The 14,684-nt window shown below is 49.6% G+C and overlaps 1 protein-coding gene across 1 annotated transcript; it reads right to left on the reverse strand.

Annotated features, from left to right (window-relative positions):
• Positions 1-2,063: 2,063 nt before the first annotated feature.
• Positions 2,064-6,399, reverse strand: MARCKS (myristoylated alanine rich protein kinase C substrate). Its single transcript, XM_056344272.1, has 3 exons — positions 5,651-6,399; positions 5,241-5,413; positions 2,064-4,100 (listed from the first exon to the last, which is right to left on the reverse strand). The coding sequence occupies exons 2-3, from the start codon at positions 5,337-5,339 to the stop codon at positions 3,345-3,347; spliced, it is 855 nt and encodes a 284-aa protein (XP_056200247.1). The 5' UTR covers positions 5,340-5,413; positions 5,651-6,399; the 3' UTR covers positions 2,064-3,344.
• Between the last annotated feature and the right edge of the window lie 8,285 nt (positions 6,400-14,684).

A 14,684-nucleotide genomic window follows, 5' to 3' on the forward strand; every position in this document is an offset into this window, starting at 1 on the left:
AACGACAGCAACCCACAAGATAGGAAAATCAGTTTGAAATCACACATTTTAAAGTCACACACATTCCACTTGTGAGGGAATTTGTTGAAATTACAATACTTACTAAAATTACCATTTTCACCGAGGCAACCAATACAATTAAAAAAAAGGTATAAAGTGCTCTCAGTAAGATCAACCCTCTCACCAGTCACTAACACCCACCGCCCTTCATTTTTCTTGTACATAAATAAGGATATTCTGCAATTGCACGGGAGTGACCACTCGGTCCCTCGGGACTGAGGGAGGAGGGATGCTCTTGCACAGTTCTTCGGCAGGAGGAAGCCGTTCAAGACTCCTCTATTTCCACCATTCCAAGCGCCTTCTGATTCTCGCCTTGTAAAAGCGCACAGTGGAAAACTGGTATCATCGAATCTCACCCGACTGCTGGAACCAGAAGAGCAGACCACACAGCTGGTCTCCTTAAGATGTATTTCTGACACGCTCTACTACTGTTAGGACTTGGAAAGGGATTTTAAGTCAAGCCAAGCCACGACAAAGTCCCAGGCCAGAAGCCTGGGTCAGGAGCAATTCTGCACCCCCAGGAACTGGATGTGCTTCAGAAAACGGCACCAGCTGAGCGAGGAAAGCACAGGAAAGTTTGAGGAGAGCTGGCTGGGAAAAATCTGAAAAAGAACTTTGCTAGCGATTATTACCTTCACATGTACACATGCAGTTTGACAAAGAAAAATAAAAAAAGAAAGAAGAAATTCAGACTTCTCTTTAAGAATCCTTGGATTTAAATATATATATATTTATTAAAAAGAGACATTGACTCTATGGCCAAGACATCATGCGTCTCAGAACAGGTTTTTACAGCCATGTTATAAAAACCCCTTAGCAAAGCAGTTATGCACTAGACTTCAAACACATGTACTCCAAGAATGACACTGGTGTGGAGGATCTTGTTTTACATCCATTTATTTTTGTCCCTCAGCAATTATAGCATAGTTTCAATACATTTCTAAAGCTATAGAGAAATACCAGGGCAACTAGAGTACATACAAGCCAAAGTTAAAATGGTAGACAGCTGAATTAAAAAAAGAAAAAAAGAAAAAAATAAAAAACCAACAAAAAGTATGCATTCAGCAGGAAATCTACTATACTTCATTCAGTTTAGGCTTTGTTCTTTAGGGAACAAGGTGCTAACGTGCCATTTTCTCATAAAATGAATCATAATTGCTTCCAAGGAGTTTCTGCTGAAAATTTAGGTGGAAGCAAATAAGTGTAACACTAAACTTTCTCCTATAAACTTAGAAGCAACACTTTCTTGAATCAATTTCCACCCTCCAAATACTCTGCTGCTTTTCTTGCATGAACCCACTGTTTTATTAAGGCATAATATGCCCTGAGCAATATGCTGGAAATTAGCCAAAAAAGCCTAACAATTAAAGGCAAGCACCAAGTGATTATTTTTATAGACAAATTTTGAAATCTGTTTTGTAACTCACCTGTATTTGGGAGTAGCACTTGAGGAAAAAAACAGAAAATATTGCTTTTAATTACTTTGAGAATGGCAGTGTTAATTTCCCCTTTCTCCCTCCAGGCTAAAGTTTTCAAGCTACTCATCTAGGTACCTAAGTAGGACCAGCATACCATGGCATTTAAATGGGACATCTGTTCAAAAGCTTAATTTTTAAGCAACTCAGCACAAAAATTTCAGCGCCCCACCCTAAGCAATTCAAATTAAATCTTATTTTCCTCAAGAGGCAAGATACCTCTTGGTGTTAATATGCTGGATACCTCCAGTCTTTAAAGCAAGATGGAGCCTGGACAGGAGAATCATACACTGTACATGCTCAGACTGCCTTCCAGTCTTCTTTTTAAAGCCAGATAAAGCCTATCATAAAATTACCTGGTGCACTGCCCAATTTCTCTTAAGACGCACAGTATTACAGAATCCAGGATCTAGGAAGGTAGTTCTCAAAGCTAGTGCTAACAGCACACATGACTCTCTATACAAATTTAGGCAATACCGGCTAGTCCCTTTAAGCTACCAGAGTATCCATAAAAGAAAGACAACCAAATTATACATTTTATTCACATTTATTTTTCGCTTTTAGTGTGCTCACAGAAAATTAGAACACCTTAAGCAGGAGTTTAATAGCAATTTTTGTAAGCAAAGTTACATTCCATCTCTAAGTCAAATTGGTCAAAGCTTCTCCAGTATTTACAAAAACATGATAGACAAGATGCTACACAAAAAAACCATTGCATCTGAAGAGTTTTCCTTTATTTTCAAAGACAACTGGAAAAGAAAGCATTGTTTGCTGTAATCAAAAACATACCACAGTATAAACAGTAACCATTCCACTTATCACAGCTTGGTTGAGTTTAAAATTTGTGTTTAAAAGGTCCAAGATGACTGCAGTTTTACAAAAATGGGCAGGGTGGAAAGAGTTGCAAACTTCATGTGCTTCTGGATATCAAGATTTGTTTGTTTTTTTTATACAATAGTCACAGTTAAAAACACCCTGCTGGTAATACATAATTACACTTTATTAAGGTCATAAACCAGCAATAAACAATAAAGCCTATACAACTTGTATTTCTACTTAATCACTGACTGATACAGCTAACATGAGATAAGTGAAAAGTTCCTATGGTTTAAATGAATTCCTAAGACTATGATCTCTTTATCTGGGTATTGATTTTTATTTTTATTTTTTTTTCCTTTTTCCTTTCCTTCTTAATCAAGACTTGTAGTGTTGTAAACCTTATAGAACATCTGCCTCACAAAATACATCGTAATAACTTTCTTTTAAAAAAAAGACTAACCCCTTACATCATTTCTGGCGGGGCGCGCTCCCGGCAAGGGCTGCGCGCCCCGTGTTCCCCACTGCGGCCCCTGTCACTTCATTTGATATCCCTTATTGACCCACCCATCTCCTTCATATATGGGCATGTCCATAGACCGATCGGGAAAAGTTTTATAATATGAAGAGAGCTGCAAAGTACGGAGAAAAAAAAAAAACCAAAACCAAACCAAAATCAAAAAAACAAAACCAAAAAAAACCCGAACCAACCAAAAGAGAACATTAATACTGATGAAAAAAAAAATCAACAAAAAAACAAAATATAGAGGGTGGGACAGGAGGGCGGAGGGGGGCCCCCCTCCGCCCGTTGGAATGGCGGCAACACACAACGATTTGAGATGGGAGCTGCGGGGGGAGAGAAAAAAAAGAAACGGGACATCTTTTAAATCAATCCCTGGTTGTAGACAAGTTCTCCGAGACCAGTACCTGGCACCACTCCAACAAACAAACAGGGGGGAAGAAAAGTCCGTCGGCGAGGGGCGGCGGCGGCGCTTACTCCGCCGACTCGGCGGCGGGTCCCTCCGGACTGCTCTCGGCGGGGGGCTCCTGCCGCGCCGGCGCCGGCTCCTCCGCGGGGGCCGCCTCCTGCTCGCCGCTGCCCGCCTCGCTCGTGGCGGCGCCGGCGCCCGCCGCCGCCTCCCCCTCCGCCTGCTGCTGCTGCTGCGGCGGCTGCTGCTCCTCCGCCGCCGCCGGCGCCTCTTCTCCCGCCGCCTTCTCGGGGGCGGCCTCGTCCGATTTGGCCTCCTGCGAGTCCCCCGCCTCCTCCTTCGCCGCCTCGGCGCTGCCGGCGGCGGCCGCGCAGGCCTCCTCGGCGGCGGCCTTGCCCTCCTCGCTGCCCGCCGCCTCGGGGGCCGCCGCCTCCTCCTTCCCGCCCTCCGCCGCGGCGGCCGCGCCGCCCTCGCCCTCGGCCCCCTCGCCGGCCTCCTTCTTGTTCTTCTTGAAGGAGAAGCCGCTGAGCTTAAAGGACTTCTTGAAGGAAAAGCGCTTCTTTTTTTTTTTCGGGGTCTCGCTGCTGGACGAGGGGGTCGCGCCCTCCTCGGTCTTGGGAGAGGCCTCGCCCTCCGCCGGGGAGGCCGGCTCGGTGCTCTCCGCCTCGGCCGCCTCCTTCTCGGAGGCGGGCTCCGACGAGGCCGCCTCCTCCTTGCCCGTCTCCTCGGCGGGCGCGCTGCCGTTGGCCTGCACCTCCTCCTTGCCCGCCTCCGCCGCCGCGGGGGAGGCGTCGCCGTTCACCTTCACGTGGCCGTTTTCCTGCAAGACAGCGACGAGCGTTACCGGCGGCGCCGACAGGGTGGGGGAACGCTGGGGCGCCGCTGCCCCCCCCCGCCCGGCGGCCTATCCTCGCCCGCTTTCAGCCGACGCTGGTTCACACCCCCGGGCCCTCCGCCGCCCGGGCCGGGCCGGGCCTGGCCTGGCCGCGGCGGGCGGGACGGGCGGCGGCCACCAGAGGGCGCCGCGGCTCCACGCACCGGCAGCGGCGCCGCGCACACCCGCCCCCGGCGCGCCCCGTCCAGCCGCGGCGGCGGCGCGGGGCGGGGAAGGCTAACAAAGCTCGCCCGGCCCCGGCCCCCCCGCCCGTCGCTGCCCCTCTCCGCCCGGGCGGTGCGGCGAGGCGCCCCCGCCCCCCCTCTCCGCGGCATTTGCATCTTTCAGGCGCCCGGAGCGCGGCTGGCTGCCCCGGGCGGCAGCTGCGAGGGCGGCGGGGGGTGCCCGCCCGCAACGCCGCTGCGTGGGGCAACGGGGGCACGGCCAGCCCGGCAGCCGGCTCACGCGTGGGGGGGGGGTGTGTGTGTGCGGCAGAAAGCCGTGCCCCGCGGCTGCCGATCCCCCGGCGGAGCCGCCGCGGACCGGGCGGGGGGCACAGCCCCTGCCCGCGCTGCCGCCCCAGGGGGGCTGCCCGCTGCCCGCAGCCCCCGAGCCCCAGCCCGGCGGCCCCGGCCCCCGCCGCTATCGAGCCAGCCTGCTACCGCCGGAGGCGTTCCGCGCTAGTCACCGAGCGTCTTCGGGAGGAGGTTAAGCGGGCAGAAAAGCCAAGCGGTATAAGATCCTTCCGTTTACGAGCCATTGGGACGCTTCACCATAACACACGAGGGATTTAGATTTAAAGGAAAAAAAAAAAAAAAAAAGAAAAAAAATGTGCCCCTTTCTGCCCCCCACGCAGGAAAGATAAAGGAACGAATCATTCACAGCCAAGCCCGTTTAAAAAAAAATAAAGAAATTATTCCTTTGCCTCGAGTTGCAAAGATAAAAGGATTGATCGTATTCTCCATTCAATGTGCCACTGGGGCATCAAAGGAAGAAGAATTAAACAGGATGCGAAAGACAGTCCGTCGAAGTTGGCTTTAAAAAGGGAGTAGGTTTAATATTTTTTTAATTTTATTTTTTTTTTACCTGTCCATTCGCCTTGGATGGAGATGCAGCCACTGCTTCCCCAGGTTTCTCGGCGGAGGCTTCGCCCTTTGCAGCGGTCTTGGAGAACTGGGCACCCATGCTGTCTTATTCAACAAAGAAACTCAACAGATCCAAAAGGAGGGGAAACAAAGAGCGTTGGGTTGGTATAAATACTGGGCGACCAGCAGCAGCAGCAACACACACACACACCAGAGGGGAAAAAAAAAGAGAAGAGAGAACAGAACCGATTATAATGCACTCCTTTTAAAAAATTTAAAGTTGAAGAGATCAAAAAGCAGCAGCACAGGAGGGAGGGGGAAAAAAGGGAGGAAAAAGTCGAGCAAAAAAAAAAAAAGGAGCCCAAGTTTAGTAAAAAGAAGTAATAAAAAATCCCAGATTTGTAGCCGTACTGTAGACAAGGAGAAAATGGAGAAATCTCCCTGGTTGCTAATAAGATGCGGAGTCCAACGCCCAAGTGCACAGATGAATGGGCTTCCCGAGCGGTGACGGCAGCCCTCCGCCCGGCGCCGGCCAATCGCCGCCGCGCCACACAAAGGGGGGCGGGGCCTGGCCGCCCAGCGAACAATGGAGCCGCGATGGCAGCGGTTTGAAATCAGCCCCCGGCCGATAATGAATGTGCCGCTCCGGCGCGGCGCGGGCGGGCGCGGAGAGCTCCGCGCCGGGGAGCGAACAAAACACCCCGATAAAGCGGGGCGGGCGGGCAGGGACAATGGTGCGAGGGGCGTGCGGGTGGGTGTGAGTGCGAGTGCGAGTGTGAGTCCGAACCGGCCCCGCCGCCCGCCCCCACCCGCCGCCGCCGTGAGAGAGCAACAGATAGTGTGTGCGAGCCCGGGGCGGGGGGAGAGGGGAAGGAGGGGATTTGCTGCTGCCTTTTTTTTTTCTTTGGTGGTGCTTTTTTCCCCCCCTTTTCTTCCCTGGGTTTAATTGGTCGCGATTGTTAAATCGCCCCCAATTTGGAAGGTATTTGAACCACGTAGATCGGGTTTCGCCAAACGAGATCACGAGTCGAAATTAGTAGGTCTGTAGGCCAGATGTTGCAAATGCTAAAGCAGCGGCGGCTGGAGCCGCTGCCGAAGCAGAAACGGACCCCTCCCCCATTCGATATTGGCTTGGAATAAAATATTTTGCGATTATCCTACGGCTGTAATTTAATTCTGCTGTCTGATTATTCCTGATTTGTGATTTTAAAGTATGTTCTGAGGCGGTGACCCATTTCGAGATTACGTTTCCATGCACCCCAGTAGTGGGCGAAGCGACATTATCGGGGAAACATCGGCGCTTTCCCAAACCCCAGCCCCGACTGTGTATTTACGTTGAATTTAAACCCTCGAATAAGATGTAACCCGAAACTAATGCATGCGAATTAACGGTGATCTGGAGCGCTTAGCAGCGATGGGGTGGGGGAAATAGCACGGATCCGATGGATTTCCTTTGGGGGCGTGGGGGTGTGCGGGCAGCCGGCCGCCTCCCTCCGCCGTGCGATGCGGGGAACACTGGCCTAGACCCCCCTCCCACCGACCCCCGACACCCCCATCCCCTTTTAAGGAGCAGAAACGAGCGTCAGAACGATCGTTTCCCAAGCTCGGGTAATCTCCAAACGCCTCTTGTTTATAAACAAGAATGTTAAAATTGCTGCGATAATGAAGGGCTGCGGAGCGGGCAGGCTCGGCCCCGCCGCCCGCCTCTCTCTCCCCGCGGATTACGCGGGGCCGGTGGGCTTTGTGCAGCCGCCGTTCCGTAACCCCGGCGAGGGCGCCGGTTATCTTCAACCGGCCGAGGGAGTATTTCCTTTCCTGGGGGCAAAAGGGCCCTTCGGTTGGGTTTTTGGTTTTGTGGGTGGGTTGTTGCTGTTGAGTGGTTTGTTTTGGTTTGGGTTTTTTTTTTGGGGGGGGGGGGAGGGGGGGCGATGGAGCCTCTCCCTCCCTCCCTCTCTCCCTCCCGCCGCATGTCACACACAGCTCCGCCGCCGCTGCCCGCCGCTCCCTTTGTCTCGGCCGCCACCGCCCGCCCCGCCGAGCCCGGCGCAGCGGCCCCCGCTCCCCCGCGGGGCTGCCCGCCCCCCCGCCCGCAGCCGCGCACCCCGCGCCGGCAACACCCGCGTCCCCCGGGCCCGGCGCGGGGGGCGGCCTCTGGCCCCGCCGGCGTGGACGCCCCCGGCGGGGCGGGGGTGCCGCCGCCGCGCCCCGGTCTCTCGCGGCGGGGCCGCGCCGCCGGGCGGTTTCCCTGGCGACGGCTGGGGGGCGGCGGGGGCTCCGCGGCGGGGCCGGGAGCGGGGCGGGGGCGGCCCTGCCCGCCCCGGCGTCACCTGCGGCCGCCGGGCCCGCTGCTGCGGAGCTGGGCTGGGCTCGGCGGGGCCGGGTGGGGCCGGGGGCGCCGCGGCGGCCGCTCCCGGCGGCCGCGGGGGCGGGAGCCGCTCCCCGGGGGTCTCTCGCCCGCCGCCCCCCCGGCGTGCGCGGGGAGTGGTGTACGGCGGCGGGCACCGGCGGCAGAAGGGGATGGAGCGCTGCGGGGAGCGGGCTCACCTTGCGGCGTGACGGCGGCGCGACCGCGGGGCGCGGGCACCGGACAGCGTCCTCCGTGATCCTCCGCCGCTTCCCGAGGGGACTCCACGCGCAGGGTTTTCTCTGCTCCTTTTAATCTGGATATTAAGCAGATCGTGATTTCGTTGGTGGTGGTTTTGGGGTGTTGTGTTGTGGTTTGCTTTTACACTGCTTGATGTGACCGATCACCTGAGAAGACCTCCTGGAAGACCGTGACAGGACTTCACAATCAGTACCAAACCCATCTGGGCACCTTGCACGGGTATATGCAATTTCACCTGCACAGGCGTATGCAGGTTTGCTTTCCACCGTAGCTACGTCTGCATTTCAGAGTAGTGTCACTGACAAATTTCACAGACCAACTGTGGGAGTTCTGACGGTGTATGCTTTGCATTATGATTTTGATGTTTTTCAACCAGTTCAATGTTTTACAACTTTAAAAGAAAAAGCCTTGACTGATGTTATTCTAGACGCTTGGTTCCACGAGTTATTCTGGAGAGTCTCTGGACAAGCAGGAAATCTGGAATATGTGTACGCTGCCTCTGCCATTCGCAGTGCACTACAACCTGGACAACTACCTCTGCTTTCTAAACCAAGCCGTTGAACGTGAGGTGCAAATACAAGATTTAACCCCTTACTGACCTCTTGAGCCCACCAGGCTGCTCCTTGTCACACCACACCTTCAAGCACCAAGCAAACAGATATGCTGGAGGGGAGATTCCTCATTCTTAAACTTGCACTTTATTCAAGTTCCCGATCTTTTCATCTCCTTCCAAGGGGGAAAAAAGAAAAAGAGAAAAAAAAAACCCAACCCAAACCAATCCCTCATTGGTGTATTGCAGCAGGGCTAATCAGATATGAATGTGAAAATACCAATTTTCTACAATGTCTTCCACACAAAAAGTTGGTGCAGCATTTCTTATCCAGGAATGAGGATGTACCAGTGTAAAGGTGCTTGTGTATAAGCTGTTGGAGATTTGGTGTCTGAAAAAAAGTGGTACCGTTGTTAAGTGCATTTGTGTTAGGTCTTTTACCACAATTACTGTGTCAGCAAAAAATCGTATCCTCCCATGTGGCATGGGTGACAATATTTTGAAGAACATACAGCCATGACTAAGAGACAGCTCTGAGGAGCACAAAATGGGCAAGAAGAGACAGGGCTGGGGAGCTGTTCTCAGGGGGGGCGGCAGGATTCACCTCCTCTAGCTCTGCCAAAGGTTGAGTCCCGCCACAGCTGATTTCCTGATCCCTAATTGTGTGTTGCACCCCCTAGATGAAATTGTCTTTTTGCAGTACTTCCAAAATGTGACTCCTCTCAGCACGTTTTGCCTGAGATTATTTTCATCCTCTGCCTTTTGGGAAGGTGAAAGACCGAGGTGCGGGCTGATGAAATGGTTTGTACAGTGCTGCCCAGCAAATCAGTGTCACAGCTGATTCAGAGTTCCTGATGCTTCACTGTGGCTTGCTGATCGTTAATACTGAATCTGTGCCTCACAGCTACAACTTTTATCGGGCATAAACACAAAGCTTTCTGTCAAGCTAGCCAGGTATAAACATGGTATATAGTGCTTATGTCAATAAGGGGAGGGTGGGGAAAAAAAAAAAAAAAGCTGCCCCAGCAAAGTGTTTGGCCCCATTTGGAACAACAGCTGAATGCAGTGCCATGCTCTGGGTTGTGTGGCTATGGAAATCCTGACCTTACATCAGGTCCTCTGAAACTGCAATTTACCACCCTGTGGAAGGATGGCTTCTGACCCCTGTAACCACTGCCCAACCTGCCATCTCACTAATATCTAGCTTTTAATTCCTGCTCCCCCCCAATACTGTATAAAACATTCCTTTTCAGCCATTACCGAAAGGCAGATCAATGAAATGTTACTTTCATTTGACAGTTCAGGAAAAGGAGAAAACAGCTAAGTAAGAGCTCCCTGCCAGTATGGCAGCTGCTCTCCAGAGTCCTAGGAAAACCCATCAGTGACACTCACCGTCAGCTAAGGTAAAAGCACAATCATGAACACGTTTTAACTCCTGTTAAATTTTGCAACTTTTAGAAACATGTCCCAACTTGCCAAATGTAAACGGGACACAAATATATTTTAACACGTTTGCTGGCAAATGCACTGAAATGCAACACACCCTGTCAACACTGAGAATTTGAAAACATGTTAATTAAAAGTTTTTACTGACACTTTTTTTTTTTTTTTAATACACCTTTATCCTCGTCCAGACAAGCCTTTAAAGAAAGTAAATCTAAGAGTGGTTTTGGGAGCTGGAATCCAGTGTTTACAGAAATCCTGGAACAGCCTGTGCTTTCTGGTGTTCCCGTTGTGCCTCTCCCCTGGGCTATCAGAACTCTGAGGAGGCGCTGGGTAGCCCCCTTGTGCCCTGGGGTGCACCGAGACCTTTCCTCTGTGCAGGGAGGGCAGCAAGCAGAACAAAAAATAATAACCAAGGTTTACACTGAGAGATAATGTTCCCTATGTACCAATCTACTCCAAAGCCCTCATTTCTCTTATCCTGGTCATTATGGAGAAAGAGTGTAACATGCATAGGAAAGAAAACATCTTGCTTTCCCAGTAACTCTCAAGCTGGCAAAGTGAGGGGATTTAATTCTTATTTTAATCTGTATATACTTTCTGATAACAAGAGAACAGGACAATATGATCTGAATAATGTTAAAAGTTTCAATTTCTGAACCTGTATTCAGATTTGTGGAATAGTTGCATCTTTTCCTGTTTCTGAGAAATGAGAATTTCATGATGTCCTAATCACTGCTGAGATTTCTTACTGACACATCACTGCAGTTTCTGCAAGCTTTACTCCAGTTTGGTGCAATGCTATTGAAAGCTTTTAACCTTTATGTCACTCACAACCATTACAAGCCCTTTACTAATATTTGCCAAGCTTTTATTAACTGAATACATTCAACAATGTTTGTTAAATAGGATCCAGGCTGTTTGAATGTCTGGTGTGCTGGGAAACTGAAAACTTAACAGAGCTTACGTATTTTGAAAGTATCATACATTCTGTCTTGTACCTAATAAAAAAATATCTGTCAATGAACTAGATAACCAGCCTACAGTAATGAGGCTGGTTACTTCTGGGAGAAAAAAAAAAGAAAAGGCCCACAAACTAAAATTACGAATAAGAAAACCTGACCACAAACCCAACCCAAAACAAACAAAAATTCCTTAGATCATACAAAAGCAAAAACACTCCAGTAAAGCTCAAGCCCCTCCCTTAAGAGCAATCACAGCAAGAAACAACTGCCAGGGAAGGTGTGAATATACCACTAAATGACTGATCCCTGTTACATCCTGCTTCTGCTTTAAAGAACTGCATTTCAGCAGCAAAGAAAGGGCATTGGGGCTCCATTGCATTAAGCAGTGCAGGGACAAAACCATGGAGACAGTAGCCCTGCAGTAGGGACTTCTAATTGCTTTACATCCACCAGTTCTGAGGGTAAGTACTTGCTCTGACAGTAGTTCCCCAACAGTTCTACCTGGGTTAAGTCAATGCAGCGGCAGTCCTCTCCTCCCTTCATTCCTGTGCTCTTGCCCTGCAGCTCCACTCCCTCTATTGTGCGTGCCCTGGCTTTCCTCTGACCTCCTGATAAGCCATTTTAGAGACTTAAACCAGCAGAAAACTATTCTCTTTCCCTGCCATCCCTTTTTGAGGGGGGAAGGGTAGTTTCTTGCTGGTTTAGCTTCTGTAACTCTTGGTGTGGCCAGACAAGTAGCAGCGATGACAAGCAGGTGATAACCTGATTTGGCATGAAGTTAAGCTGCAGTTCCAATGACATTTACGTCAACAGCACCGCTGCCTCACACAGTCCCCCTTCTCTGCAACTTTTGCTAGTTTCCATTTTCACCTGCAATTCTGCTGAGAGGAGTGATCTGGGGAAAAAAAGCCCAATAACCAGGTATTCATTAAGATGGCTTTGACAGGTGATGCCTCATCAAGTTGTGGGTTTTTTTGAAATATCATGTGTGCTTTAATGATAAGTGCTTTGTGTCATGTGGTTACAGCATTTTTGATGAACAAGTCAGCCCAGCTTTTATGAATTCCAGCAAGATTTGGGGGATTGGGACTTAAATAAGAGTGGAACCATGCACAATTATGTGGAAAAGTGTCACAAGGTGTGAAACGAAACCGATGGCCCCAGCTAAACAGAAAACCATCCTAAAATAGGAAATAGGAAGCATTTGTGCTTGACTCAGAGACTTGGATTCCTTGTTGTTGTGAATTGAAACTGATTTAGGGCTAAATCAAGCAAGGGCTCGGGGTTGTGGAATTAACAACCTCCACGTCGGGTGCCTAGGCTCTCCGTAGGGCTGCGGGGAGAAAGCTGAGTGCAAAGCCTGTAATTTGCCCAGCTGGCAGGTAGAGGCCGGTACACTGAGTCTGGGTTTGATTCTCACTGCCTTAACAAAACCATTGTAGCCACAAGGTGCAAAAGGGTAAGCCAGTGCAAGTTGTTATTACTATTACTATTACTATTACTATTACTATTACTATTACTATTACTATTACTATTACTATTACTATTACACTCAGCTCAGGAAGACCGTTTGCTTCAGGTAGCTGGAATAAACACTATGTAGTGCATCCCAGTCAACTTGGCAGAAATGTGTGTGACCTGTACTGTCTGTTGTCTGGGCACAAATTTGGTATCAGCAGTCATTTAGTCAGTCCCCAGCCACACAGAAATACATCTGAGATAGGAAATACAAAGCATTTGTTCCCTCTCAAAAGACTTGGATTCCTTATATTTGGTGGCAGAGAAGTATATCCCTTCGCTCGGGAGCCGGCGCTCTGACCTCTTCCCCGCCGTGAGGTGCTTTAGCCCCTTTGAAAGCTTAAGAGGCAGTCCCCTTTCATCAGGCAGCTCAGTGGCGGGGCTCAGGAAACATGGGTTTAATTCCCACCTAAGAAAATTTGAATCGCTTCATTTACCTCCCCCTGCTTTTCCCATGAGGTTCTAGGGTGAGGGAGTGTGAACACAAATGTTCCCATTTTCACTTGCTGAAGCTGCTCAGCGAACAAAGTAAGAGTAACTCTTTGGCATGGAGAGTTACATAGTAATTGCTCAGAGCGTGGTTCTGCAGCCTAATTGTTTAGCGTGCTTGCCTGGCAGTGGGAGACAGCTTGCCTCGGGTCCTTGCTCCACCGAAAATGCTACCGCTTTCTAGTTCCTAGCTCTCAGAGCAAGCAAGGGCTGGCACCCAGAGCCCAATGTTAGCAGTCTGACCCAGGGACTACAACACACAGTCGTGATCCCTTTTTATCTCTTTCTTCAGCCTTCAAATAATCACTTCTTTGCAAAGTGGAACAAACTGAGCAGAGAGCTGGTACTCCCTGGCATTGTCATGCTGCCACTAGGCAGGTCATCCGCACAGCGTACACTGCGGGTAAGAGAGGGCTGCCTGCCGTGGCCCCTTCCCTACCACATCACAGGACCTCCTTCACATGCAAGGTAGATCGATGCCCATGTAAGCATCAGTCACTCTGGACAGCACACACGAAGGGACCTCCCCTGTGTCTCTCCGGGGAAGGCCCCTGGGCAGCTTCTCCTGCAGCACTTTAGAAACAGGATGACTGAGGTGGGACACAGTCCACGGGTCAGGCACCTCTGGTGGCACCTCTGGCTTCTCATCACTCCTACTGGGCACCTCTGGTGGCACCTCTAGCCTCTTCTCTCTCCTGTCATTTTGAAAAGCAGTGACAGATAACACGTTCAAGCTGGAGTCCCTGGGTCCAGTCTGATGGATTCAGCAACTGAGTAGTGGTTTTAAATTCTTGGTTTAGGTGATCAAAATGCACATATGCCCTGTTGTAGCTTTAGCTGAAGTTTTTAACCCCTCAACAGAGACAGGTTCATTGATGCTTCATATTAGATATATCAGCCTTTCCATCTTTTTTTTCCTTTTTTTTCTTCTCATCGGCACAGTGAAAGAATGAATCAGACTATTCAGAATATAATTTCAGTGTTATATACCCACCACAATTTTATTTTGGTTTATTACTATGACTAAATATTTTCATATTAAAAAGTGTTTATTCTATGTGTATTTTGTCTTTAGCACCTTGCTTTTCATAGTAACCTGATGCAAGAGAATTAAGTTCACACCCAGTTCTACAGACCCCTAAAAGAGTCCACCTTACTTATACAGCAAGTCCAGTTGCCATCAGTAGTATGGATATGTAGGATGAGAGCCACCAATTTAAGTTTAACAGAATTTAAGTTAAATTAAATTAATTAAGTAATTTAAGGTAACAGAAATTACTGTCTGCCCATTGAAGGGGTAGATCCAGCCTCTTCGTGTAAGAAATGGGTAATGAAGTTTTGTTGTTTTTTTTTTAACAGCGAATTTAGAAGTTTACTGTGTGAATGTTCCTACAGCCACTTACTCATTCTTGAATACGTAGCAACTGGGACAACTGAGAGGTCACTTTTGTAGCCAATATTGCAAGAAAACACATCTATGAGGCTCTAAGACTGCAGACTGCAAGCCAGTAAATCAAGGGTTGTTAAAACAAATAGGTTAATAATTACAAGTTCAGCTGTTTGATTTAGAATGACACAAATGCGTAATGCAAGAGACAAGGGGGGCTACTGGTGAAATAACTGGTTTAAGGTGGGGGCATCTGTGTCAATATTCCTACCCTGTGGCAGACTGCCTATGTGATCGGGGTAATTCTCTGTATGTGTAACTGCCCAGCAGAACAGGGTGCCGGGCTGGTGCACTAGCCGTAAGTACAGCTTGTTGTGAATGTTGGAAGCAGACATGGAGATAAGCACAGGTGAACTGACTCCACATCTTGGTGAAGATGATTATTCTGCCTTGAACTCTCTGTATCGGTGTGGCCAAACACACCGGGT

Source organism: Falco biarmicus, chromosome 6 (assembly GCF_023638135.1).
Source record: "Falco biarmicus isolate bFalBia1 chromosome 6, bFalBia1.pri, whole genome shotgun sequence".
NCBI classification, from domain to species: domain Eukaryota; kingdom Metazoa; phylum Chordata; class Aves; order Falconiformes; family Falconidae; genus Falco; species Falco biarmicus.